General features: G+C 39.9%; 1 protein-coding gene across 1 annotated transcript in view; it reads right to left on the reverse strand.

The window, feature by feature from the left end:
• Positions 1-24,583, reverse strand: part of AMFR (autocrine motility factor receptor) — a 44,052-nt gene that overhangs the window by 13,616 nt on the left and 5,853 nt on the right. Inside the window, exons 2-9 of the mRNA XM_060651905.3 lie at positions 21,061-21,153; positions 16,977-17,141; positions 15,533-15,685; positions 12,716-12,756; positions 12,419-12,551; positions 9,881-10,014; positions 8,904-9,014; positions 1,129-1,319 (exon numbers count right to left, since the gene is read on the reverse strand). Coding sequence (XP_060507888.1) covers positions 1,129-1,319; positions 8,904-9,014; positions 9,881-10,014; positions 12,419-12,551; positions 12,716-12,756; positions 15,533-15,685; positions 16,977-17,141; positions 21,061-21,153 — 1,021 coding nt within the window. The remainder of the gene's footprint in view (positions 1-1,128; positions 1,320-8,903; positions 9,015-9,880; positions 10,015-12,418; positions 12,552-12,715; positions 12,757-15,532; positions 15,686-16,976; positions 17,142-21,060; positions 21,154-24,583) is intronic.

The following is a 24,583-nucleotide window of genomic DNA, read 5'->3' on the forward strand; positions in this document are numbered from 1 at the left end:
CTCCTCCTGTGATGACGCACAGGGACACAAGTACCCCAATGTTTACAGCAGCACTTTCAACAATAGCCAAATTATGGAAAGAGGTTAAATGTCCATCAACTGATGAACAGATAAAGAAGATGTAGTTTATATATACAATGCGATACTACTTGGCAATGAGAAAGAATGAAATCTGGCCATTTGCAGCCACGTGGATGGAACTGGAGGGTATTATGCTAAGTGAAATAAGTCAGTCAGAGAAAGATACCGTATGTTTTCACTCATATGTGGATCTTGAGAATCTTAACAGAAGACCATGGGGGAGGGGAAGGGGAAAAAATAGTCACAAACAGAGAGGGAGGAAGGCAAGCCATAAGAGACTCTTAAATACAGAGAACAAACTAAGGGTTGATGGGGGGTGGGAGAGAGGGGAAAGTGGGTGATGGGCATGGAGGAGGGCACTTGTTGGGATGAGCACTGGGTGTTGTATGGAAACCAATTTGACAATAAATTATACTTAAAAAAAAAGAACACTCCTCCTAACAAAATCCCAAGGATACCTATTTCATGGTAACAAATATTAATTCATGGAACTCAGTGGTATTAGAAGTGATAAGAATCCACAACAGCTCACTGCAATATGAATTAAAGAAGGATGATCAACCAGCCCCTGGTGTGCAGCCCATGGCTTCAGAATTTTAAGTAGGGTTTTTACTACAACTCCTTGCAAAACTGTAAGGGACAGAATATTCATATTTTATGGACAAGGAAAAGGCTCTAGCTCTGATTCTGCTTCTGGCACTCACTGGAAAGTCTACTCAATGCTCCTGCATAAGTACTACACTGATGTAATAAATTATTAGCAATGGTTAACTATCATTAAGTGTGGTCCTCACAGGCCTGGCTGAGTCAATATTCATTCCTCCTCTTTCTCCCCCTCCTCCCCCTCCTCCCTGCCCCCATATTCACACAGAATCCAGCAAATGCCTGGCACAGAGTAACTCTCCAGTGCTATCCATGCCTACTGAACACTTTCAATTGAGATGGAAATATTTCTATTAAATTGGCCTAGGCAGGGCAATTTATAATTAAACCAGCATCCCCTTAGGGGAGAACCCCGTGGGTACGGGTTTAGAGGTTGAAACTAACCATCAAAGTGGAAGAAGTGATTGTGTTGGTTTAAGCGAGGGCGGCCTTCGGCGGCTGCTACAGGAACCAAATTCTCATCCAAGTTCTCTCCTTGATGGTCCTCCCGGACCCGGTTATTGTCAGCGATATTAAGAGACATTCTGCATGTTGGGCAGGAGGTGTCTTGTTCTAGCCAGGAACGAAGGCAGGAGCTATGGGAAAGTCCAAAATAAGATAGATAGCCTTAGTATTTTTTGTAAGAATTCACCAGAAGTACTCCGAATGTACCAAATGTGTTGCAACTTTAGCTTCTATTTACGAATAGTGAGATTTAAATGTTGAGAAACGTCTGTTGACATTACCTCTTTACTCATACACTTCCAGTGTGTTCTGCTGTGAACATTAATCCATCAACATATGTGGTCACCTACCGAGCTCCTGGTCATGACCTGTCTGCAGTAAGACTCTATCACATGGCCCGTCATCTTCCCTTCCAACTCCATTGTCTACTTCAAAATCCATGAGGCTGAATCACCCAACACTCTAGCCTCTTATGTCTTTGAATCTTCTACTGCAGTAATCTGTTCTCACTCTACTTTAGCCACTCACTAACACAGTCACAATCTTGGCCTTCTCTTCAAACTTTTGACTCCAAAGATCTCATTCTAACTAAAGCTCTTCTCCTTCCAGTTCACTCCCAAGACCATTATTTGCTGAGAGCACCCATCCACAATGCCACCACTTTCTCATCTAGCGTCACAACCCCTCAAGTCCTTACTCCCGTCCTCCTCTCACTTACCTACAACCCCTCCCTTACACCTGCCACCTCAGCTTCTCCAGCCCTCTGCTGTTCATACTCTGGTCTCCCAACGAGGCTGGAAGCTTCTTCTGCCCCCTCTCTCAGAAGATGACAATGCCCTAATTATTCCAGATGGGATAACTACTTGTGCTGTCATTAACGGGAAGTATATTAACAAAACCAAGAAGGTTGGATGATGTCATCTCTAAGGTTTCTTCCTATTTTATAACAATATACTACCTTTCTTCTAAGATTTCAAGAAGGCTCCCCATCCCATAACACATTATCTTTCTTCTAAGAGTTCAAGGAGGGACTGAATAAAAAGTGCTCACTTCCTTGGTGTCATTTTTAGTATCTGTGGACATGGGTACATTTATGAAGGAGAGCCTCACCCTAATGTGATGATCCCCTGAGCCTCTGGCAACCTATCAGTACTTACGTATCAAAATTCTCCCTGAGGCCAAGATGGAGCTATTTCTTACTATCTCTGCTCCAGAAGAGCTTATGACAGTAATGTGACAAAATAATGAGTGTGTACGGCCAACATTATCACACCTGAAATAAACATCACCTATATATAAAGGACTTGTTTGTGATCATTTAAGTCAACCAGATAAATGATTATATATTTTAAAAGTTTGTTTCCTTTTCTCATAAGTAAATAAGTAGATAAGTAATTAACACAAGTCCACTTCCCTAACGAACACCCTTAAATCACACCACCAGTAAAATGAGCCTTGTGTGGGACTACAAAAGTATGTTAAGATCCTGGGCACCCTCCAATAATGCCACATTGTGACACACTTTTCATAAGCAAACCTAATTTCATATTCTGCAAAAACCTCCCACATTAAATATAACAGCCTGAAAACTCCAAGGTGAGGACTAGACGCAGTTGCCTTAAAAATAAAAGGCTAGACTTTCACAGCTAAAGAAACCAAACTTCAGAAAAAAACATGTATTTTTTTCTATAACTATAATAATACTCTATTGAAAGAGTATTTCTCCTCCATCTAAGTTTGATACTTCAATGTGACAGAATATTTGTCAGACTCTGAATGAAATCTTGCAAAGACCTATTCTATCAAAACAAAGTATCTAGCTATATAATCTGCTAGAACCTAGACATTTAGTTTTATCACAGATTAAAACGAATCTGCCCTTGGTTAGTGTAGTGTTAAGCCCGGACAGCCGGCTTTTCTTTTTGCAGTGCAAGTGCCTGCTTTAAGTTTTGACAGCCTAGGCCTTCACTTCAAAGATGACTACCTCAAATACACACAATGCCAGCCACATGACTAAATAAAGAGCCAGCCCCTCCCCTCCCCCCAATTTGTTTTAGGGATCTTGGTTGATTTTGAACACTGATCAAGTGGACAGGTTGCGTCTTCTCTTTCTGTGCTTTAAACTCATATTCTTATTTTTTAAATTCACCAAGAAAGAGTGAGCCCATGAAGCCCTAGGCCTCCACCCTAATAAAAGCAGAACCCCAGCCCCACACTTTCATCCTACCCACAACCTGTGTGGCCCCAGGTGTGCTATGTGCTTTCTAAGACCTGTACCTACAAATCTTTTTTCCCCAAAGTTTCCTGATGGTTATTGCTAAGGGTGTCTTGCTATTATAATAAGAACCACAAGGGCCAGGGCATCCCCAATACTGATTATCGATAGGCTGAGACCAGCATGAAACAACTTATTATTCCACAATCCCACTCCCATTCTATTAACCAAAGCTACAAAGTAGGGCAAACCAAGAGGTCCTATTAATGTGTTGTTCACTCAACCAAGACAGATGAGTGTCTTAAAAATTAACCCTTGTGCAGTTAGAAAATACTGAGACAAATGAAATAGAAAACACAACATACCAAAACTTATGGGATGTAGCAAAAGCAATGCCTTGGAGGCAAATTTTATAGCTAAAAATGCACAAAAAGAAAAAAGATTTCAAATCTACAGCCTAACTTTGTGTCTTATGGAACTAGAAAAGGAGCAAAGAAACCCACAGCCAGAAGAAGGAAGGCAATAATAAAGATTAGAGCATAGGTAACTGAAAATAGAGAACAGAAAAACAATGGAATAATCAATGAAACCAAAAGCTGGTTCTTAAAAAAAAAAAAAAAAAAAAAAGATCAACAAAACTGACAATTCTTAGCAGGACTAAGAAAAGATGCAAATAATTAAAATAAAAAATGAAAGTGTGAAAAAAAAGAAATGAAAGTAGGAACATTATTACCAACCTTATAGAAATGGTAAGGATTATAACAGAATACTAGAAATAACTATAATCTAACAAATTAGAGAATATAGATAAAATGGGCAAATTCCTACCAACAAAGAAATTACCTAAAACGACTCAAGAAGAAATAGAAAATTGCAACAGACTTAAACAAGTAAAGAGACTTGACTCAGTCAAAAAATCTCCCAGAAAGGAAAAACCCAGGACCAGACGGCTTCACTGGTGAACTCTACCAAATACGTCAAGAATGAACCCCAATCCTATTCAAAATCTTCCAAAATACAGGAGAGAAAAACTTCCTATCACACACTATGAGGCCAGCATTACCCTGATGCCAAAACCAGACAAAGACACCACAAGAGTATCTCTTATGAATACAGACGCAAAAATCCTCAACAAAATACCAGTGAACCAAAACCAACAGCACATTTAAAAAGATTACATACCATGAACAAGAGGGATTTATCCTAGGAATGCAAGTGTGGTTGAACATAAGAAAATGAATCAGCATAACATACACTAGAACAATAGAAAAAAAAAATCATACGATAATCTCAATAGAGGCAGAAAAATCACTTACCAAAACTAACCACTCTTTCAAGATAAAAATACTCAGCAAACTAGGAACAGAAGAGAACACCCTTAACATGATAAAAGACATTCATGAAACCCCACAGGTAATATCACACTCAATATTGAAAGATGAAAAGCTTTTCCTCCAAGCTCAGGAACAAGATAAGGATGCGTGTTTTCACCACTACTATTCAATATTGTACAGCAAGTCCTAGCCAGAGCAATTAGGCAAGAAAAAGAAATAAAGACTTCCAAATAATAAAAAAAAGTAAGTAAAACCAGCTCTATTCACAGATGATATGATCCTATTATAGAAAATCCAAAACAACACACACACACACACACACACACTACAAAAGAGCTAATCATCGAATTCAGGAAGTTGCACAGTTATAAGAGCAACATGTAAAAATCAGTTATGCTTCTATACAGCAGAAATAAATAATCCAAACAGGAAATTAAGAAAACAATTCCAGGGGCGCCTGGGTGGCTCAGTCAGCGGAGCGTCTGACTTCAGCTCAGGTCATGATCCCATGGTCTGTGAGTTCGAGCCCCGCATCAGGCTCTGTGCTGACAGCTCAGAGCCTGGAGCCTGCTTCGGATTCTGTGTCTCCCTCTCTCTCTGCCCCTCCCCCGCTCATGCTCTGTCTCGCTCTCTCTGTCAAAAATAAATATTTTAAAAAATTAAAAAAAAAAAGAAAACAATTCCATTTCCAGCAGTATCCAAAAGCATAAAATACCTAGGAATAAATTTAACCAAGGAGATGAAAGACTTGACCCTAAAAACTACAAAGGATTGCTGAAAGAAATTAAAGAATACCTAAATAAAAGGAAAGACATTAATGTTCATGGCTTGGAACACCTAATATTCTTATAACAGTAATACTCCCCAAAGGGATCTACAGATTCAAAACAATCCCTATTAAATTCCAATGGCATTTTGTGCAGAAATGGAAAAATGGATTCTCAAATTCATACAGAATTGCAAGGGGCCCCAAACGGCCAAAACAGTATGAAATAAGAAAAAGTTGGAGGACTCACCATTTCCCAGTTTCAAAACATACTACAAATTCACAGTAATCAAAACAGCATAGTACTAAAATAAAGACAGGCATGCAGGCCATTGGAATTGAGAGTCCAGAAATAAACCCAAACATCTATGGCCAACTGATTTCCACAGGAGTCCCAAGACCATTCAATAAAAACAAGATTCAACAAATGGTATTGAGACTACAGGACAACCACATGCAAAATAATGAAGTCAGATCCCTTCCTCACTTCGTGTACAAAAATTAACTCAAAAAAGGGGTGCCGGGGTGGCTTAGTCAGTTAAGCGTCCGACTTTGGCTCAGGTCATGATCTCATGGTTTGTGGTTTCAAGCCCCATATCAGGCTCTGTGCTGACAGCTCAGAGCCTGGAGCCTGCTTCACATTCTGTGTCTCCCTGTCCCTCTGCCCCTTACCCGCTCACATTCTGTCTCTCTCTCTCTCAAAGATGAATAAACATTAAAAAAAAAAAATTTTTTTTAACTAATTGAAAATGGATCAATGACCTAAATATAAGAGCTAACACCATAAAACTACTAGAAGAAAACACAGGGGTAAATCTTCATGACCTCGGATTTGGCACTGGATTCTTAGACTTGACACTAAAAGTATCAGCAACCAAAGAAAAAATAGGTACGTTGGAATTCATGATAATGAAAAATCTGTGTGCATCAAAGGACGTTGTCAAGAACCTGAAAAGAAAAGCTACAGAATGAGAGAAGATATTTGCAAATCATAATATCTGATGAAAGCTTAGTATCCAGATTTATAAAGAACCCTTACAACTTATCAACAAAAAGACAAACAACCCAATTCAAAAATGGGCTAAGGACTTGAACAGACATTTTCCAAAGAAGATATACAAATAGCCAACAAGCACGCTGTTTAACATCGATGGTCATTAAGGAAGTGCAAATCAAAATCCCAATGAAATACCACTTCCCACTAGGATAGCTATAAAATAGAAAAATAAATAAATGTGAAATACAAAGCGTGAAGAAATTAGAACCCTCACACATTGTCAGCGGGATATAAAATGGTGTGGCTGCTGTAGAGAACAGTTTGGTGGTTCTTCAAGAAGTTAAAAACAGAAATACATATGACCCAGGAATTGCACTCTTAGGTGTATACCCCAAAGGATTAAAAACAGGTACTCAGATACTTGTTTAAAAATTTGATCACAGCATCATCTGCAACAGCCAAGCGGTAGAAATAGCCCAAAAGCCCAACAATAGGTGAATGGGTAAGTTGCTTAATTATTATAAAATTATCATCTTTTTAATTCAGCCATAAAAAAGGGAATGAAGTGCTGGTATTTGCTGCAACTTGGGATTTGAAACCATTCTATGCAGTGAAGGAAGCCAGTCACAAAACGTAGGATTCCTTTCCTATGAACTGTCCATACTAGGCAAATCCACAGAAAGCACATGAGTGGCTGCCCGGTGATGGAGAAAGGAGAAATGGCCAGTGATTACTTTAGCGAGTATGGGGTGTTATTCTGTGATGATGAAAAAGTTGTGAGACTAGAAAGAAGTGACAGTTGCACAACATGGTGAAATGCACTAAATGCCACTGAACTGCACACTTTACGATGGTTAACTGTATGCTGTATGAATTTTGCCCTAATCAAAAAAGTAAATCCGAAACTTAACCTAATCTTGTGCTTTACGTTTCTTCTAGACCGACGTACACTCTTGGAGTTCTTCTTCCCAACTGTCTCCCAGCAACTTTGAAGAAACGGGTGTGGATTCTCAGGTCTCCCAATCTCAACTGACAGCAGCACTAGACGTGTAGCCACACAGCCACAAAACCAGGAGAATCCCTGACCAGTCTTCTATTCCTTTCTCACGGCCAATCCGATGGATCTGTCCACTGCTCCCCAACCCTTTTCCACCACTGTGGCCCAAGCTACTCTCAAAACACACCCGAACCACTGCGGCCATTACTAACTAGTCCTCCTGATTTTCTTAGGCTGCAAATCTGATCCCCAACCCCTCCTAAAACCCTTCGATGACTTCGCCCCTCCTTCCACTGGCCCTCAAGCCCCTGCAGGGTCTAGCTTCTGCCTGCTTCTTCTGCATCAGCAAATGCCACTCCTTATGATCTAAGCCCCGGGCATATAGAATCTCTTCCCATTCCTTCCACACACCTCATTCTGCCCTGTCTAGAGGATCTCTCTCCTTTTGCTGACTCAACTCCTACTCATCACCAAGAGTCACTTCATCCAGGCTTGAGTCAGATTCCTTTGCTACAAGCTCTAAAGAACTATGTTCCTTCCCCTTAGAGCACTTAGCTCGATTTATAATTATACATTCAGAAACGTGCCTGCTTAATTCATGTTCGTCTCCTCCATTAGGCTGTAAGCTGCATGAAAGCAGAGACCATGTCTGTGCTGTTTCACTCCCAGACCCCAACACAGCACCCAGCACACAAAAAATTCTATCAATAAATGTGTTCAGTTACTGATACTCCAGCTCCAAACCCCTTCCGATATTAAAAAAAGAAAAGAAAAACAATTTGGTAATCTAAAATAAGGAAGGTTAAAGATATAAAGATGAAAACTTTCCCAATATGCAAAAATGATCACTCCCTGGGAGAGGAACAAACCTGTCCCCACATAGAACTGGTGCAATCTTAAGGATTTTCTGAAGATCCTGTGTTGTTATCCCTGAAAATACACTCACAGCTCTTCTGGACTGTTCGGTAGTTCTGGTCCAGTCCCCAACTCAGCCCACTTTGCTGGCGTGTTGTTGTGGTGCTGCTTTTGTGCATGTGAAAAATGTAAAAATACACATTCTCTTACCCCAGGGAGCACAGAAGCTGTTTGAAAGCAAGGACTCCCCCACCCCCATCCCTTTCTTTTAAATCTTAACAGGCGTATCTGTTCTACTTCAGAGCTTAAATTGACAAGGAGCATGAAGACAGTTAGCAGACCCAGAAATTAAGATGGCGGACTTGTGAGTGGGGAACAGTCCTGCCGTGTAGGCAAGAGGCTGAGGGACAGAGGAGAACCTCCCAAAGCTCCCCAGAGCCCGCACCACTCGCTCCACGACCAGTCTGAGGTAACATCCCCACTCTCTGCTGGGACTGGTCGTGAGCCAAGCACAAACACCCACATGCCCTGGATAGGACACCTGTCCCTACTTGTGGAAAAGATGTCCACAGGGCAGTTTCCTCGCGGCCTGCATGGAGTCCCAGCAGATGGCACAGTCGTCATTATTGACAGCCAGCTCCTCTGGAGTTGCAACCGCAAACCTGTAAGAGACGAATGCACCCGGCAGACAGCTCCGTCAATTCCACACACGTTCACAGAGTGCCACTTCACAAACTTCGCCCTTCTGACACCAGTTACCCCTTCTGACATCTTGTTCTGTAAAACATTCCCGACCATCAAAAACATTACACCTGCTTTCTCTTCACAGCCCACTGAAGCAAGAAACTTATACACAGAAACTAACTCTGTCTTAACTACAGCTCCTCTTAATTCCTTCCACATAACACATTAGCTAAAAAGGACTTGAGAGAGCATTCTAGGCAAACCCCCCAAACAGCCAAACTGTTCCCCTGGACACAAAAAGGATACCCATTAATCTCACATTGTCAGGCTTGGTTTACCCTCAGGTTGGTGAGTGAGTCCCTCCTCTGGTGAGGTTAAGAGCGTGTATGTACATAAACACGCATGAGTAAGGAATAAGTGAGACCCACTTCATAAAATAGAGGGCAGAAGCCCAAGGAAGCTTCTGCTTAATAATAGTGATGATCAAAATAATGACACAGTAAGAACCACCTAATATTTATTGAGTAGCTACTACATACCCATAACTGTTCTAAGTATGTTACCTGCATTATCCCCTGATCCCTCCCAACAGTTCCAAAAAGAAGGCTCTGCTATCACCCTTAGACAGGAAGCAACTGAGGCACAGAGATTTAAATTAAGTTGACCCCAAATCACACAGCAACTACGTGGGGATCCACACCCAGCAGTCTTCCAGAGCCTCCACTTATTCTCCTCACCTTTCTGTAAATAGCTTACAAAAGCAGTTCTCATGTAACCTGGGATCTGTTACTATGAAAGATCTAAAATGAGTGCACTTGGGCAACATCAGCTCAGGCTCGCTCACCTGGCTTCCATGTTCCCAACCACACGCAAGTAGTTCTTGTGTCGCCGGATCCGACGCTGCACTTCGTGGAATAGGTAACGCAGCTGCATAAAGATGACCAAGCTGGCCATGGATAACCAGATGTTGCCAAATAACTGAACAAGAAGGAAAGAGAACAGAATACACCATAAGATGAATGTGAACTTGCTAGTGACGAAGGTTAAGGCGTGCAACAGAAGCTCTTACTGTTGGAAAAGCTGAACTAGAACAATCTTTTGGAAAGCAAGCACATATATTTACCTCACGACCATAAACAATGCACATGCTCTTTGGCCTGGCCATTCTATCACCAGCTATCTTTTCTCAGGTACTAATCAGAAATTTAAAAGCTTTATGCACAAAGATGTCCATCCATGCAATTATAAAAAATAAAACCAGGAAATGAGCAAAATGTCCAGTAGGGAAATGGGTTCATATAATGTAATAATATATAGCCACTAATTACATTTATTATAAAGTTATATATTAACATTATACTGTATTTTATGTATAATCTTTTTAAAGAATAATTACATGGAAAAATAAGTGAAAAAGGCAGGATAAAACTACCTTAAAAGAACTCATATGTGGGGTGCCTGAGTGGCTTAGCCAGTTAAGCAACTGACTCTTGATTTCAGCTCAGGTCATGATCTCACAGTTGGTAAGATCGAGCCCCGTGTTGGGCTCCAAGCTGACACCTTGGAGCCTCTTTGGAATTCTCTCTTTCCCATTCTCTCTGCCCCTCCCCTGCTCGCTCGCTCTCCCCCTCTCTCACTCAAAATAAATAACAATAAATAAACTTTAAAAAACACTAACATGTGATAAAAAAGATTATGTAAAGATGTAAAATAGGAAACAACTGAATACAATCTAAACATCCATTACGAAGGTTAGTTAAATCATCATACATCTATATGATGGGATTTTTATACTGAAGGCATTAAAATGGTTTAGAAGAACTGTGGCTAGGGGCACCTGGGTGGCTCAGCCAATTAAGTGTCCGACTCTTGATTTCGGCTCAGGTCATGATCCCAGGGTTGTGGGGTCAAGCCCCACGTTGGGCTCCATGCTGAACACGGAGCCTGCTTAGGACTCTCTCTTTCTCTCTCTGCGCCCCCCACTTGACCCCTCCACTGCTCACAGCTCTCACGTTCTCTCTCTGTCTCAAAATAAAAAAATAAATAAAATTTTTAAAAAAAGAACTGTGGCTAGCACCCGACAATAGAGATAAATACATTAGCTAAAAATAAAGCAAAAGTGAACTGCATATCTAAAATATGATCTCAATTTATGACTAGATATACCTGAATATAAAAACAAATAAAATGTTAACAGTTATCTTTGGGTATTTGTTTCGGGGCGAGGGGATTTAAACAACTATACGTGGTTTTTTTTAATATGTTTTCAAAGTTACTTTCAAAAATCAGACTTAGAACTGTTCTGTGTCAAGGCACCTAGGTGGCTCAGAAGGTTGAGGGGCTGACTTCGGCTTAGGTCATGATCTCATGGTTCACGGGTTTAAGCCCCACATTGGGCTCTGTGCTGATGGCTCAGAGCCTGGAGCCTGCTATGGATTCTGTCTCTCCCTCCCTCTCTCTGCCCCTCCCCGACCTGTATTGTGTGTCTCTCTCTCAAAAATAAATAAACATTAAAAAAAAAAAAAATGTCCTGTGTTGGGGTGCCTGGGTGGCTGTCGGTTAAGCATCCGACTCTGATTTCAGCTCAGATCATGATCTTGAGGTTCCTGAGATCCGGCCCCATGTCAGACTCCCTGTGCTGACAGTGTGTGGAGCCTGCTTGGGATTCTCTGTGCCCCTCGCCCACTCATGCAGCACATGCTCTCTCTCTCTCAAAATAAGTATTTAAAAAAAATAAAATAAAATGGTACAAGTACTAAAAAGAAAAGAAAAGAAAAGGAGAGAAAAAGAAAAAGAAATGTCCTGTGTCTAACCCAGTAATTTTTAAATACAACTTTAACAGGCTTATAATAATTCAACTGCCCACCAAATACGTTGATTCTCACCATCACTGAAGTGTTAACCATTGAAACAGAGTTTCAAATTTCTTGCACATAAGTAAAATGTAAACAACGAAGTAGGAGGAATTAAGTACAGGTGCTTTCTTTTTAATTGTAAAGACAGAAAATTTATGAATCCATGAAGTAGCTAACACTGCAAGAGCTCCCATGATACCCTACAAAGTAACTGCTCCATAGAAGTCATAGAAACAGTGTGTAGCACACTTTCTAATTTCATATTAGAAGAATTCTCAGTGACTTAGTCAGTGGAGTTAGCCGAATGTCCTAGAAGGACAGCAAACCCCTCCTCTGGCCGGGCTCCAGCCGAAGAGGCACGCCATTGCTTTCTACCCGGTGGCAGAAACACAGAGGGGCGCAACTGCATTTATTTTTATAGTCTTTACATCCTTTATCCACAAATGGTGCATTTGCTATGAACTAACCAGGGCTTCTGTTTCTAAAAACCTTTGCTCTCTGTTAGAGCTCCTTCTGAGGAAGCTTACCAACATGTGAATATGATGCATGAGGTCCAGGGACAAGAGAGTGAGTTCCATGACAAAATCTGTGTAATAGACATAGGTTCCTTTTCCTTCCCATGTCCCTTCATGGTTGAGGTCCCAGAGGTGAATTACATATCTGCAATGAACAGAGAAAAATCTTTTCAGTAATTACTGTGACAATTTAATTTGGCTTAAACATGATACAGTACAGTCACATTTGTATAGATTTCATTCAGGTCATATCTTAAAATCAGCAGTATGAATAGACCTCGATCACCTCCTTCCCAAATTTCTACTCACCGTAAAATCACATGAGCGGTCCTCACTGTCACAAGAAGAGACTATAAAGAAAGGTATATTTTTTCTTTTTAGTAAAATTTGTAACTGCTCAGGCCAAACTTACTTTTACAAACAGATAAGAGACAAGCATTTCTCAGTTCAATTAAAAAGCAGCTTTATTCAAGGGACATTTAGGGAACTGGACAAACGTGGTCAGAAGGTACAAACTTCCAGTTACGAGATAAGTAAGGACTGGGGATGTCATGCACAGCTATTTTTTACCTGCTTCAACTACAGTTTTACCAAGTATTTTTTATCTGCTTCAAATTTCCACGGAATACTTTCATGACCTAGAAACCCAACTTTTATTAAGCCTTTTCCTGTTAATAGGTGACAACCAATTACACTTGTCCATCTCCTGGGGAGCCCTTTTGCAATCCTGAGGTTCATGCTAGTGGTCTGATGATCACTTCTATTTTATACAGCAGTAAGTCACCATCATCAGTCACCTCAAAGGGTGTCTGAATACCTGGTGACCCTATACCCGAGCATAGTTTAGGTACCACAGTCTGAGATAAGTACCTGCTCTCGACATAACACTTTGTGTGCTCCCTTTGCCCACACAGAAGAACGAAGGAAATAAAAAATAAATAATAAGCCCTTTGTAGAACTCTGTATCACAGAAATTGATATTTAAAAAAGTCCTCTTAAACTGCCAGAATAGAACTATTACATTGTTTGAGATCTGGAACTTCCAATTTATAAATAGAAAGTATTTTACAAAGAGAAATACTATAAATATAAAAATATGATTAAGTTTAAAACATGAAATCTGTAACATGATAAATTATCTTAAAAAATCAATACTAATGAACTAAAATAAGGGGCGCCTGGGTGGCTCAGTCGGTAGAGCATCTGACTTCAGCTCAGGTCATGATCTCACGGTTTATGGGTTCGAGCCCCGCGTTGGGCTCTGTACTGACAGCTTGGAGCCTGGAGCCTGCTTCAGATTCTGTGCCTCCCTCTCTCTCTGCCCATCCCCCACTCGCGTTCTGTCTCTCTCTCTCAAAAATAAACATTTAAAAAAATTAAAAATAAATAAAATAAAAATATGTACTATAGTATAATCCAATAGGCCTAACTTAAATGTCTTTATTTTTAAGTATATCTTTTCCAAAGTTTGGCCTAATATTAAAAGTAAAGGGTGTCTCAGTTCATTAAGTGTCTGACTCTTGATTTTGGCTCAGGTCATGATCTCATGGTTTTAAGATCAAGCCCTGCATCAGGCTCTATGCTCGTGGAGCCTGCTTAAGATTCTCATTCTATCTCTCTCTCTCTCCACACACACACACACACACACACACACACACACACACACTCCCTCTCTTAAAAAAAAAAAAAAAAATGCAAGAAAACCAGAGTATCATGCAAATGGTGATTTATAATAAAATATATTTAAAGCAAATTAGTAACATAAATCAGTGCAAAAAAACTTTTAAACAGATATTTTCAAGAGAAATATACACATGCAGAAACTATTCAACTAGAATTGCAAATGTTTTTACTAAATACTTAAATGCTCCTTTCCTAATTTTACTTATACTACATTATATTCTGAAATCAATGCTATTAAGCAAAAAAAAAATTTTATTTGTTCATTTATTAACTTATATTTTAAAGTAAACTCTACCCCCAACGTGGGGCTCAAACTCACAACCCTAATCAAGAGTCACACACTCTACCAACTGACCCAGCCAGGTACTCTAATAAACTTTAACCCTATTCTAACAAATTCCCAAACAGTAGTTCAAACTTAGTGTTTTGATATTAGTTAATTAGCTTTAACATTCTATTGTTTCATTCTTTTTCATTAATAGTACCAATTATGGTAAAGATAAAAGTATTTTGCCCTTGGCCTGAGGAAAAAAGCAGATATAGCAAATGAACATAAGGACATCCAAAAAATTTTTCTCTCTTTTTTTTTTTTTAAAGCTTATTTATTTTGAGAGAGAGAGAGTATGCGTGCACACACCAGCAGGGTAGGGACAGAGAGACAGGGAGGGAGAATCCCAAGCAGGCTCTGCATTGTTAGCATAGAGCCCGGTGAGGGACTCAGACTCACAAACTGTGAGATCATGACCCTAGCCAAAACCAAGAGTCAGACGCTTAACCAACTAAACCACTCAGGAGCCCCCCAAATTTTTATTTCTAATGAAAAAAGCTGGTATATTCAGAAAGCAAATTTAAAATATACATGAGTATCTCAGATTATTCTTCCAAAATAAAAAAAGAACTTATTTATGTTATTCTGTAAAATATTATGTAAATAAATAATTTATGTCCTATATAAAAAAAACCCAATTATAGAGTATTTCCTTTTTAATCACCACCAATCAGTGTTCATTACATCTGAGGGGGAATAATGCCCTTCCTACTAGGGAAGGATGGCACCTTGGATGTCACCACTGCCCGCTCTGGAACCTTAAACAGTTCACTGCACCCTCTATGCCTGTTTCCCCATTCATAAACAGGAATAATAAAATGAGTCAATACACATAAGGTATGAGAGCAATCCCCAGCATACAATAGGCACTATAAAAATGTTGGCAAAAATAATTACTTTATTACGTTGTAGCAAGGATTACATAAAGTAACACTTTTCCCTTCAATATCAGTATCCAACACAAAAGCAAGGAATTCAAAATATGCTTGTTAACAACAAAAGACCAAATACCCATCAGTCACTGCACGAGTGAAAATAACCTGACAAGGATCCTCTCGCTTCCTTGAAAGTAGACTGGAAGATGATCAGAGCAAAAACCTGCATCCACATCTTACCTCTGCTGCCATGAAAGCCAGCGTGTGCATCCCGTGGGTGTAGCCTGTGACACAGCAGACAACTGCTAATCCACAGCAAGAAAGCAGCATCGCGATCAACAGAGACAGCACTCGCCCATGGCTGCTCATGGGTGTGGTGGGGGAAAAGGAGAGCTGAAATGTACAAAACAGGAGAAGGAAGCTCATTCTTCTTCACTTCAGTGTTAAGCTTCACTGAGAAACTCAAGGTTAATCTTGGTGTCTTTGCTCAGGAATCTGTGCTTAGCTGTGTGGCCCTAAGCATCCCACTAACAGACAGTCAAAATTCTCCAACCAACCTAAATATGAGTATGAGCTGATATTTAAGAGATCTGTATCACTTAATTTACAGAAAGTAACAATATACATTATATTTTTATCTCAAATTCTCCAGGATCCTCCTACCAGTGGGATTATAAGCCTCCCCAAGCAATTTTCCAAGGGTATATCATTCTCTTTTTCAACATTCAACGGCACTCCAGATTGCATCATGTTCTGTTGTGTTTCTTTCTGGATCTTGCTGTAGAGCTCTCCTCCTGAAAATTCACTTGGAGAACGCTCCTACAGTGTTTAGGGCTGGGACAGCAGAAATGTAATCCAGGTGCAGAACGCCTAGATCACAATGCTATGTTAATAGTATACAAGGAGAGGCCACAGCCAGGAACAAAAGGCTGGGGCTGGGACTCTGAGCAGGAGGGTGGAGATAACAAACCAGTTAGGGAGGTTGGGCACTCCTGTTCTTGACGCCTTAACGCCTTAACGGCTTTCAGACTGAGATGAACTCACACAGAGGTGCAAGGACCACCTGGTCCTCAGGGACCAGGGGCAAATAAGGCCCCGGAGTGGGGTTTAGCCGAGGGGCAAAACTGTAGGTGAGAATTTCCCCAGGATCCATGACATTAGTTTGGGTGCCCTCAGGAGTGTGGGTTCGCCTGCACAGCTCTGAAGTGGAGAGGCAGATCTTGCACCCAAAGAAGGATTCGCTTCTCCCGGGACCCAGGAAGCCAAGAGAGCTAATTGAGTCCTGGCCCAGGGGTAGAAACAGCATAAACCAGTCAGTAGGAAAGCTCCACGAATTAGAGGAAAAAAATGGAAGGAGACTAGAACAGAAAATATCTGGAAGACAGCTGCTTGTTTTCAGTTTATATATTAAGCTTTCCTTGAGCTGTGATCAAAACAGTTTGTGTAGGTGAACTGACCCCACATGGGCTGTAACATAATATGCTATTGGGTAGGGGAGGAGACATGTTCCTACATTCCTTGGCTGCTGCAGGAAGTCCCTCAAGAAACAGGCAGTGGCTACCTGATCAAGGAACCTTGCCTGGAGACCTCCGTGGGACATGCCCTTTATGGCTCATTCATCTTACACAGTCCAAACCTGGCAAACCTGTGACTAAACAAGGAAAGATCATGGCTAAAAACTCACATATTCAAACCGGTCCTTGCAGAGCTGAACCATCAGATGCAGAAATACAAGTCCAGCAAACCAGAGGCACCACATGACCACCTCTTCCACTGTTTGGACATTCAGCACACCAAAAATGAAAATGAACTTGTAGAAAATAAAATTCCAAAACTTGTCCTTGAGGTGCTGAAAAGAAAAATATTTATAAAGGTGAGTACTATTACATCTAACTGATTTACGAGGAGTTAACACAACAAAAACTGGCCTCCCTGGAGAAAATATTCTACATTCAGCTTTCTAATGTTTTCCACAAGAAATTATAAGGTAAAGAAAAAAATAAATCCTCTGAAGAATAACGCTAAGACTTCTAGAAAATAATTTATAGACTCTGGATTGTAACCCTGTCAGTTATAAAATTTTAGCCAGTAAAAGGGAGTGATATTAGTCTAGTACCTTGTATATTAAGAATGATATACTTCCAACACAAAATTTAAAAAAATGGTGAAGGCTACAAGTATCATTTTTAATACTTCTGTTCTCTTGGACTCTTAAACAGTAGAAAAGATTAGGTTTTTTTTTTTTAACACCTTTTTGATTAAAAAACAACATATGCTCATTGGCCAGTCTATAATCAATAGGAAAAGCAAAACAAAAATGATGCCTTAGCATTTTTATGCTTTTTTCTTGTCTTCTTCCTAATGTGCAAAAACAGTTTTTGTACATTGCTTTATTTCACTTATTGTGAGAACCTTACCAATGTCAGAGAATAATCTGTGAATACACCATTTTAGTGGTTACAGATAGACAATAAAAACAACTTTGTTCCATACTGTTGGATATTGTGCAATATCCAAAAATATTGCAATGAATATCTCTGCAGGAGTTTCTATTTCTTCAGCATTATGAAATCAAGGGTAACAAATGTTTTCATGGTTTCTAGTAAGTACCATCCACCTGGTTTACAAAGAAGTTAATAAATGTACTGCTCCTGGGAGCACTGGGAGAGTACATCACCTACAGGGAGGATATCTAGTTTTTAAAATCTTCACTACCCTGGGACACCTGAGTGGTTCAGTCAGTTAAGTGTCCGTCTTCAGCTCAGGTCATGGGCTCACCGTTCATGAGTTTGAGCCCCACGTTGGGTTCTGTGCTGACAGCTCAGAGCCTGAAGCCTGCTTCAAATTCTTTGTCTCCCTCTCTCTCTGCCCCTCCCCAACTAACGCTTGCTCTCTCTCTCCCTCTCTAAAAAATAAACATTAAAAAAAATAAATTAAAAAAAAATCTTCACTAGCCTGAAGAAAAAGGGCAACGAAGGGAGTTTAGCCACCAGATATTAAAATATACTATCAAGCCATCTGTGGGAGGGGTAGGAACTGAGGAAAGAAGAATGAAATAGGACTTCTAAGTACATTTGTATAAATTGTTCTGAACCATTTGTTTCGCAGATTCAAGCAACTGAAACAGAAAACAAGCAAAACTGAATAGAAACAGAAATAATGGAGTCTGAATGTGTAACAAGTGAATGACTACAGAGAGAGAAGAATACTTTTGAGAACTTTTACACACTGTACTCTATACATTTGCACAGAGAACAATTGGAACTAGGAATCTTTGGTGAAGGCTTGTTTTCAGATCTGGCACAGGTAAAGTACAAGGTGAACCCAGGACATCTTATGCTGGGTTTTAAATCTTCACCCCACCATCTATCTGCTGTGCAATTTTGGACAAGTCACGTAACATTCCAGTGCTTTGGTCTCCCCATCCGTAAGATGGGCCTTATTACTCCGGGATCACAGAATTGTGGGAGGAACTAAACATGTGTACTGTGCTTGGACATGTGCCACGGTAGGCTTTTAAAAAAATTCCTTGTTCTAAACCTCCATCCATTTTTACCCCATCTTCAATATTCAGTGTCTTTGCCTCTAACATGACTATTTATTGAGCGGCCTTGAACCACCTACAGAGCAAACCTGTGTCAGTTCTGCAGAGTTCTAACTCAAACTGGTGCCTGATAAACGCCCCTGGATGACATTCGTCAAAAAATAAGTCGTCACAGTGGTGAGAACACCGTAATGGCATAATGTGTATAGAGATTTTGAATCACTGTGTTGTACACCTGAAACTAATGTAACATTGTGTGTTACCTATATTCGAAGTTTTAAATAAGTAAATAAATGAAATGAAAGATGTGATGTCTACCGAAAAACTGAAAGTACAGTAACAAATGTGTTCACTACCTCTAGGAATTGTAAAAGTCTCTGTAATGCTCCAAGGTTATGCTTTCTGTAAACTTTGAACTGATATTTAACATTTTAGAAAAACGAAAACTATAGATCAGGTCCACTGGTGCCAGGTGAGTCCACCAGCATTCAGACGGCTTGCCTGGGCCTGACCAATTTCTGGCCTGCAAGTCAAAAGTTTCTCTTGAAAAAGAAAGAAGCATCAGGGCCTGGGTGACTCAGTCAGTTAAGTATCCAACTTTGGCTCAGGTCCCATCGTTCATGAATTCGAGTCCCACATCAGGCTCTCTGCTGTGAGCACAGAGCCTGCTTCAGATCCTCTGCCCACCTCTCTCTCTCTCTGCCCCTCCCTTGTTAGTGCTCACTCTCTCTCTCTCTAAACATTTAAGAAAGAAAGAAAGAAAGAAAGAAAGAAAGAAAGAAAGAAAGAAAGAAAGAAAGAAAGAAAAAGAAAAGAAAGAGAGGGAGGGAGGGAGGGAGGGAAGGAGGGAGGGAAAAAAGAAAGAGGCATCAAAAGGAGCTTTTCGTATCCCACCAAAGAAATGACAATCTATTGATGCCATTTGGGAGACCTCTGGAGTTGATATTTTGGAGAAAGTGCTCAATACTCACTAATGAAAACTCTCTGGGAGAACAAACAGTCCTGCTCGTAACAGCATCCAAGGCCTCAACCACACAGTTACCTCATTTCAGCTCTGAACTAGGACCTCAGCCGACTTGATAATAGAGGACTTGGGTTGAAAGGGTAAAGAGTGAGACCAATATAGGTTCATGCAGCAGCTTCCTGTGTCTTAATCACCGGAGAAAGATAAAGTAAAACATAGTTCTGTTTGTATGGTGTTGTGTTAAGGCCAGTTCTAAATTCTTATTTTAAAACACACCATTCTACATTCTACACTAAAATCCTTGGGGGACTGCCAATCTGTCCAGTACGCTTGTGGCACATTCTTTATCCGAAGCACGTCCTGTTCCTATACGTGCATATTCTGGGAGTAATGCTCCAATGCCAGACCACCCCACCTGAAACGAGAACAAGCCACCTAATTGTCTGCTCCTGGAACGATGAATCTTAATTTACTTTTCCAAAGGGAATAACTTAAATCTCTCAGTAAATCCCTTTGGAAAGGAACTTCTATCCTAAAGAGTGGTATTCACTACTATTCAAACTAAAATAAATCTATGCTTCCTTTCACACTACATTCATGAAAGTTATGGGGGGGAAAGCTGTAAAGAACAATACCAGGACAATTTGGCTACAAATTGAATATGGACTGCGGATTACAGAAAGTATTTTATCGGTGCTAAGTTTCCTGATTTTGGTCACTGTGCTATGGTCACATAAGAAAATGTCCTTGCTCTTGTGAAGTACATAGTGAAGCATCTGGGGATACAGGGGGATGATGTCCACAACTTACGTTCAAATGGATCAGAAAAAAAACATTTAATATAAATAAAAGGTGAATGTTAAAGCAAATGGGACAGAACATTGGCAACCGTGAATCTGGATACAGGTGTATAGAAGTGCTTCAGAGTATTCAAGCAACCTTTCTGTAAGCTTAAAATTATACCAAACACTGGGGCACCTGGGTGGCTCAGACGGTTGAGCATCCAACTTTGGCTCAGGTCATGATCTCACAGTTTATGAGTTTGAGCCCCGCATCAGGCTCTGTGCTGACAGTTCAGAACCTGGAGCCTGCTTCGGATTCTGTGTCTCCCTCTCTCTCTGCCCCTCCCCTGCTTGCACTCTGTCTCGCTCTCAAAAATAAATAAACATTTTTAAAAAATTAAAATTATACCAAACACAAAGTTAACAAAAAAAAAAAAAAATCTGGTCACTAGAATCCATCCTTGCCATTTGGACTTACCTGTCTCTCACTCACTCGAAGAGGGCCAAACACAATACACTGGATTAGTTTAGCCACCAACATCAAAACACAGCAAGCAGTATTTACTAGAACCTGTACACAAACCAAAGAAAGAAAGTTTATTTCCTCCTGCTAAAAAATAAAAACAGCTCTAAAGATTTTGTATTCGGAATTCAGCAATCATTTCCAATGACTGAGCCTCTCCAGTTCCCTACCAACACAAGTAATATTTGAAGGGGCACACTTGTAGAGGTGGTGGGAGTAGAGAAAAGGAATGGGGAGGAGAGACACCAGCTTAGCAGCCAATTCACAGAGCCCTGTCCCAATATACCATCCAGCAGGCCACCTTCCCCTTCAGTCTTTACTGAACTGTGTGTGGTAAACTTTGTACTGAATGTATAAAACTATATGCACCTTGTAAGCCATACGTATTGCCTAGGTACCTCACTTCCCACATTAAGATTTTGAAGAAAACTTTGCTAGAAATGGAAGTTATCATAAACTAAAATCCAGCACCTACATAGCTTGCTCTGCCCTGCAGAAAGGAATAGCAAGTGAGGAGGAGAGGGTTGATAGTCACATAAGAATCACAAGACCATAAAAAATAGAGAACTCATATATATATGTACATATGTACGTATATATGTATTTTAATGTACTACAATGGGATAATCTGCCAACCAAAAGATAAATGATCCCCATGCTTGGTGTTGGCCTTCAAGTAAAGGTTCTGGGGGCATCAGAGGGAAATGGAATAGAGAAACCAGGAAGAAGGAAGAAGGAAACTAGCAAGGGGGTCTGAGAACTGGAAGGCAACCAAGAGACACCAATGCAAAACCAAGGCCTTCTTCAACAGGAGGTGAGAAATCTTCTCTTTTCTTAGGTAATTAAGAGAATGGATATCCCTACACCTAAACAAGAAATCTAATGCTCACAAAATGAAAGAGTTGGCTGCCCTTGACCAAGAGGCTAGGGGGGGCACATCTCACCACTGATGCTCAAATGATTTTTAAAACTCTGCATGACCCCAAAAGCCAAAGGGACCTTGATAAAGACAGTAAACATGACTTTTATTGAGAAATGAAATTAATGGAATAGATGGAAATGAATGGAAATTAACCCCAAATCCATGTAAAGACTGCTTCAAGCTTTGATTCATTAAGCTTATAGGAAGGTGGCCATATTCTTCCTGGGTCATTCTTCCCTCTTCTTTTAAAAGAAGCAAATGATACTATGGAACTTAAAAAAAAAAAAAAAAAAAAAAAAAGATGACAGAAGAAGTAATATAAAAAAACAAGCTCCTTAAGATCTCTTCAGGTTCCCCTTAGTATTTCACACCATCTACCCCTCTGGGAGAACATACGTAATGGCAGTCCTGATTCATTACAAAAACGTTAAATTATGTTTAGTCCTATTCTGCCTGTCTAATGGGGCAAGGAAATGTGTGATATATTTTTAAAGAACTGAAAAAAAAAAATAGTTTGGCTGAAAAAAGAAACTATTCTGGTAATTAAATCCTTCAAATAACCAGGAAAAATAATTAGTTATCCAAAACATCCTATATCCCTAACTTGTGACTCCAGTGGAACAGCCCTATTCCAAACGGTCCAACAAATAGCTTAGGATACTAATTTGCAAGGAGATGAAATAGATATCAAAAAGATCACTATCATTGTACTCTAAACCAGTCAATGGGAAGCTTGGTCATGTTAATTTTAAAAAACTTCATAAGACAAAGCAACCATAACCCTTCAAGCCACATCTCCTAGCTGAGCAGAATTTTTTTTTGTTTTTAAAGTAAACTCTGCCCCCATTGCGGGGCTAGAACTCATGACCCTGGGATCAAGAGTCACATGCTCATTGACTGAGCCAGCCAGGCGCCCCTGAAAAGAATTTTTTAAATCAGCCAAACATCCATCCCCCAACCTAATTATAACACAATTTTTAAAAAGAATTCTTGCTGGTTTTGCAGGTGGGCATAGCAAATAAAGAAATGACTCCACACATTTAGCACCTACTTGTTCAAGGCACGTGGGACGTTAAGAGAAATGAGAGAGCTCTGCACCCTGCATTAAAAGAGCTTTTAGAATCTGCAGGACACAGAACTTGGTAAGCATCTAACACACCAAGCAGGCTGCAGGGAGAGCCTTCGGTGCAGGAGAAGAAAGTAAATTGAGGGCCACGTAATCATTGCTCTATCCAAAAGCACACTCTAGCACATCTTGGGTTGCAAAACAAAAAATAAAGTATTATTTACTATTTCTGTTACATTTCTTCAGGTTCAAAAATACAGTTCAAAAAATTAGCATCATTTTTTTTAAAAAGTGCATCTGTCATAATCCCATCACTCATAGATAATCATGTCTTACTTAAATTTCAATGGAAGATTTAAAAATTAGCCAGGGTAAAAAGGAAAAAAGGCTTGAGAAAATACACGGATATTAGAAAGGGAATTTATGTAAAAAGAAAGAGCTAATCTTTTGTGACCTTTATATGAAACCCAGGCTACACAGAATTGGAAGCAACTAAAAATTATTTTAAGATGATGAACGAAGTATTTTTAAAAACACCTTAACAATTATTAGTAACTATTTATTCTTTGTCTATTTATAGAAAAATTACTTAATATATAATAAATTCTCAACTTTAAAACTGATTAAGCCTTGGGGCGCCTAGGTGGCTCAGGTCATGATCTCACGGTTCGTGGGTTCGAGCCCTGTGTCGGGCTCTGTGCTGACAGCTCAGAGCCTGGAGCCTGCTTTGGATTCTGTGTCTCCCTCTCTGCCCCTCCCCTGCTTGCACTCTCTCTACCTCTCTCAAAAGTAAATAATAAACATTAAAAAAAAATAACAATAAAAAAATAAAATTGACAAAGCCTTGAAAATGTGCAAATACAGAAAGCAACCTAATTGTAGCATTCTCCACTTAAAAGCAAATCCCACCAACTATACTTCAATTAAAAAAAAATCACCTGCCCACCAAAAAATTTTTTTTACCATGCTTCTGTGTGTGAGCATTTGCTAAACTGCACACTGTATAAAATCATTTGTTCCTGGGCCTCTGAAAGGAGACAAAGATAAAGAAATGGCAATTTCTTTCTATTGGGGATAAGTGGTATTTTCTAACTAAAATAAAGTATGGCATTCTAAAAAATTAAATCAATACATTAAAGCAAATCCCAAATCAGATCCCATTAGGTCACCAGCAATATTCTTACAGAAACACTTTAGCCCAGATGTAAATCCACAGAACCAGGACAAACCTTCTCACCTCCAATAATCAAAACGAGGCTCACCTCTAGCAAGCCCAGTCTGAACCCCTTTATCCACACAGACCACAGTAAAAGTACTAACTTCATTTTATTTGTTCTGTGCAGCTAGTTTTTCCTTGCAGGCAGAATCCAAACTTGACTGTAAGGATAAAGGGTTCACTGGAGCACTGTTGACTGACAGCAGAAAAATGGAACACAATTAAATGTCCATCAGAGAGACAAGTTCAATAAACTGAAAGAGGCATTTGGTGG

Source organism: Panthera onca, chromosome E2, assembly GCF_046562875.1.
Source record: "Panthera onca isolate mPanOnc1 chromosome E2, mPanOnc1 haplotype 2, whole genome shotgun sequence".
Taxonomy (NCBI): domain Eukaryota; kingdom Metazoa; phylum Chordata; class Mammalia; order Carnivora; family Felidae; genus Panthera; species Panthera onca.